This window comes from Homarus americanus, unplaced genomic scaffold (genome assembly GCF_018991925.1).
Source record: "Homarus americanus isolate GMGI-L3 unplaced genomic scaffold, GMGI_Hamer_2.0 scaffold39925, whole genome shotgun sequence".
Classification (NCBI taxonomy): domain Eukaryota; kingdom Metazoa; phylum Arthropoda; class Malacostraca; order Decapoda; family Nephropidae; genus Homarus; species Homarus americanus.
The window spans coordinates 6507-11140 of record NW_024748807.1 but is presented as its reverse complement, the minus strand read 5'-3'; the positions used below and the strand labels follow the sequence as shown (position 1 = coordinate 11140).

Genomic DNA, 4634 nt, shown 5'->3' with positions numbered 1-4634 from the left:
TGTACCGATGTACTATGTCTGTACCGCACTAGTCGAGTAACTAGAAGACCTTATTTATTGTCCTAGTAATATCTAGCAACTCTCCTTGCCTAGCTAGCTAACGTCCCTCAGATCGGCTTCGGCCTGCCTACGGCACGGAGTCCTTTTTGCTTGTCCCTGTTTTTCTGTACCTGTTGGTTATCCTGCCAAGTCTTGTACTACTTATTGAATATATCTACTGCTCGTGCCCTGGAGTTTCAAGAACCTTGTCTAGGATTGCATCCCACCACATTGATGACCTTAGAAAAAAATCTGTAGCATTAACTTTGTCTTTTAATATGTTCTTAGCTAAATGTCTTTAGTTTAGGTAAAATCTCGGTGTTATTTCTTGACGTTATTTCTTACATCTTAAACCAACCCTTTAGGTACATGATTATTTTTTTCATTAACGAGGAATATTTTCATCATAACACCATATTAATAAGCGTGAGGCAATATGTACCAAGAGGATTCATTAACGCTTCACGCTCCTGGCACCCTGTTGTACCCAAGCCATGATACGTTCTTCACGCTAATGGTAGGAAAAATTAAACCCTTTGAGTGTATTACCTTTACGTAAATGAATTCTTCGAGTTCTTCATTACCTCCTCTAACACGTGACTCTAATAACACGTGTATGTCTCTTGAGTTATTAAATGTCTTGTTATTTATGTCTGTGATGAGTTGATGCCACTTTTCTTGGGTACTTTTACTCATCATGTCTACCTGTACTTTTTTCCTAGGTATTATTATTTTTTCCATTTCCCACATTACTTTTTTAATATATCTCGTTACTTTTTTCATTGTTCCCATTACTTTCTATCATCTTCCGTCACTTTTCTGAGCTAACTGCAATTTTCTTCATTTCTCCAGTGTCTCTCTCTTCATCGGAGCTTCCTTATGTCACTTTTCATTATAACTCACTGACGTCACTTTATATCAGAACGCAATAGAAGCTACCCAGATTGACCCGTGTACAGAGGAAAGAGTATTGACCACACACACACACACACACACACACACACACACACACACAATATTCCTCCATCTATTGTGTGGTGACTAAGTTTCCCTCATTGTCAGGCGGGGCCATTAACTATGTCCCCAGCATGTGTTAAGTAGCAAGGTGGTGGTAATGGTGGGGGAAGTGATGGTGGTCATAGTGGTGCAGGTAGTGGTAGTAATGATAGTGGTGATAGTGGTTGTGATAATGGTGGTGTTGGTGGTGGTGGTGGTGGTAATAGTGGTGGTGTTGGTGGTGGTAATGGTGGTGGTAATAGTGGTGTTGGTGGTGTTAGTGGTAATTGCGATGTTTGTGGTGGTAATAGTGGTGGTGGAGGTGGTAGTAATGGTAGTTGAGCACTCGTCAAGACCTAATAAAACGCGGAGAATAACGTCCGTAGAATTATCGGTGACGCTATCGCATTTTAACAGCTGGTTTGTTGTTTATCAAGTTTCCTCTTATTCCTTTTCTACTTTTTATATTTCATCCTTCTTTTTTGCCTTTTTTACCAATTTCTTTTAGTTAATTTTTCTGTTTTTTTTTTAAAGATTCAATGGATCGCCTTTTCGTCTATTTCGGATTTTGAAGACCAAACTAAACAAAATCAAGTCCATTAAAATTTTTTGTAAATTTAATCATTTATTTTTTTGTTTTTGTAATCTGTTCTTCGCATTCATCAGATATTAAATATAAAATCGTCATTCACTATACCAGTGGTTCTCAACCTTGTTTGCCCCATGCACCCCTTTCACCATATGTCAGGATGTCATTCCCCCCTCCTTTCCAAGATTGTCTGCCTCAAAGAGTGCATTCCAAATAATATGCATATAATACTGAAAATCCTTTATTTTTTTCCATATTAGTACAAATACATTTACAATTTTGCATGGATTATTTTTATAGTGGAGTTTTACAAATTAAATGCCAATTGAAAATGTTGGTGGATTTATAAAACTTGAATAGAAGTAAAATAGCTTTTTTATATTTATAATGAATTACTTAACAGACCAAACTGAAGCATAATGCAATAAACAAAAAGTTCAATAGAATACCAGGATATTGTAAATTTGTAATTAATCTTATTCAGATGAAGATTACAGTCAATGAGAAACCTGTGATTGTTTTTTCTTCGCCAGTTCTGGGATATGCGGAGGAGTGCTTGAAAGGGCACAACGCAGGTCATTTTCTACCTCTAATCTACTACGTTGCTTCGTTTTAATTTGCAACAGAGTTGAAAAGCCTGACTCACAAAGATATGTCGACACAAACGGAAGCAATGCACGGATAGCTCTTTCTGCCACTTTTGGGTAGGAATCGCACATCAAGGGCCAAAATTCTGTGATTGATTTCTCATCGAACATACCTCTTGCTCCCGAATCAATTTTCAGCTCCAGAAATTCATCTTGACAATCATCAGGAACTTTTTCAACTGACAATTTGAATGGATTTCGCACTAAATGCAACTCATCATCACTGAGTTCAGGAAAATATCGGCTGAATTCATTTTCCAGTGTATCAAATGCTGTAAAATTTCATTTTTTGCAAATTGTGGAAGCACCTTGTCTTCACCACCAACAACAAGAACGGATGACATTTTCTCAAACATTGCAAAATTTTTTATATTAACCTTTCTCTTCCAATTTTTCAGCTTGCTCATGAAAGCTTTCAAGGCATCCATGAATTTTATGATGTTTGTATTCCTTCCTTGCATCTGAAGATTCAGTTTATCCAGCTGCTCAAAAATATCAACCAAATAGGCAAGGCGCATGAGCCATTCCTCATCATCCAGCCAGGCAAAAAATTCCATCTTACCCTGAACTTCAAAAAATAATTTGAGCTCATCTCTAAGCTCAAATATTCGCTCAGTTACATTTCCTCTTGACAGCCATCGAACATTTGTGTGGAAAAGAAGCAAATAATGGGCTGCATCCATGTCGGTACATAACTGCTTGAAAAGTCGTGAGTTGAGAGCTCCTCCTTTGACAAAATTCACAATTTGAATTGTTTGATCCAAAACCTTCCCTAGCGGAGCTGGAAGTGTTTTTGAGGCCAGTGCCTGACGATGGATCATATAATGAATGCCTTTCACTTTTGGAGCTCGCTTTTTCACACAAACTTGAAATCCTGATTTTGTCTCCAACATAGCTGGTGCTCCATCTGTACAGCACCCACAGATATTATCCCACAAAAGATTTTCTGATTCAAAGAAAGATGAAACCTTTTCCAAAATATACGAGGCCTTGGTAGTTGTTTCAAGAGGAGAACAAAAGAGAAACTCCTCTTTAAATGAACCTGAGTGAACATACCTTGCTAACACCATCAACTGGGAACACGATGCCACATCAGTCGATTCATCAAGTTGAATTGAAAATAAGCCAAATGCTGAAGACTTGATCTCCTGCACAACTTGATCCTTGATGTCAATGGCCATATCGCTGATCCTCCTTTGGATAGTACTGTTTGATAGTGGAACCGCTGCAAGTTTTTTCTCCAATCAATTTCCCAACACAATTTCCACCATCTTGAGAGAGCAAGGTTTGATCAAATTTTCCCCAATTGTATGTGGTTTTTTCTGCTTTGCTATCTCCAGTGCTACGACATAAGAAGCTTCAGTAACCTCTTGGTTTGTTTCTTTGAATGCCCCTGTTGAATCCAGCTTCATCTTTTTGAGAGCATTCCCATGACGTTCAAAAAAGTTTTGGTCCTTGTCCTTGTGTTGAGGATGAACATTCTGCAAATGTCGCCTCAACTTTGTTGGTTTCATAGAATCATTTGTCAAAGCTTTACTACAAATAACACATTGAGGCCTTTCTTCTCCATTGATGATGATGGATGTGAATCCATATTCAATATATGAATGATCGTACCCTCTTTTTTTGACACTCATGATGGGCTCCAAATTCTGTAAATAAAAACAAGAAAAAGTCAAAACTATAAATGGATATTTTCACAGATAAAAAAGTGAAATATTTATCTTTATTTTTTATTTAATCAGCAACATGGCTGGCATTAAGAAGTAAATAATGCCAGTGACGCACAAAAAGAATATGTGTAAAATGCACAAATATGGGAGATTATGGTCCATGTTAACACCACAAAAACTAGAGAAGCACAGTCACCAATGTGAGTGCGAAACCAACAAAATACTCACAAAAAGTGGCAAAAAACACAGGAGCTAACGGAGAGAAAACCCGGCGTGACCTCTCAGTAGCGCGGATCATTGAAGACTGCTCAGAACTGCAAGCATTGAAGTATGAGTCACACGTCATCTGCTAGAGTGGGGGGCCCGGCAGGGGTGCAGCGGCGTCGCTTCATCGAGGGGTAAGGGGGTTGTACGGGTATCGAGATATAATGTTGTCTAGCACTCAGGATGGATGGAAACTCTAAGGTGGTTTTCTTGTATAATATAAGTTATATGATAGACAGTCTGGTGCTGGAGGTGCCGTGTGGTGAGGGGCTGCTCAGTAGAGACGTTCGGTGAGTAGCGTGTTGTAGGAGGTAGATGTGCAGGAGCTTCGTTAGAGAAGATGTTGCCAGTTGCTGGCCTCCTGGTTGAATGAATGCTCACAGCGTGGAGCTTGCTGGAGGAGGTGTTGCTTGTTCAGGAAGATGG

At 38.8% G+C, this 4634-nt stretch overlaps 2 protein-coding genes across 2 annotated transcripts; both read right to left on the bottom strand.

The window, feature by feature from the left end:
* Positions 1 to 2384: 2384 nt before the first annotated feature.
* LOC121880423 (zinc finger BED domain-containing protein 5-like) lies at positions 2385 to 3452 on the bottom strand (the record flags this gene model as incomplete). Its single annotated transcript, XM_042387617.1, has 2 exons — positions 2675 to 3452; positions 2385 to 2543 (listed from the first exon to the last, which is right to left on the bottom strand). Coding segments are annotated over exons 1-2 (937 nt in total), but the record flags the coding sequence as incomplete, so codon positions are not given.
* A 63-nt stretch (positions 3453 to 3515) lies between these two features.
* Positions 3516 to 4290, bottom strand: LOC121880422 (zinc finger BED domain-containing protein 5-like). Its single transcript, XM_042387616.1, has 2 exons — positions 4213 to 4290; positions 3516 to 3923 (listed from the first exon to the last, which is right to left on the bottom strand). Exons 1-2 carry the CDS (start codon positions 4288 to 4290, stop codon positions 3516 to 3518), a joined length of 486 nt encoding a protein of 161 aa, XP_042243550.1.
* Positions 4291 to 4634: the final 344 nt, after the last annotated feature.

Coding starts and splice junctions, on each gene's coding strand:
- LOC121880422 (XM_042387616.1), bottom strand. CDS start 4,290: ATGACGTGTGACTCATACTTCAATGCTTGCAGTTCTGAGCAGTCTTCA. Junction 3,924..4,212: donor CTACTGAGAGGTCACGCCGG/GTTTTCTCTCCG, acceptor TTTTATTTACAG/AATTTGGAGCCCATCATGAG.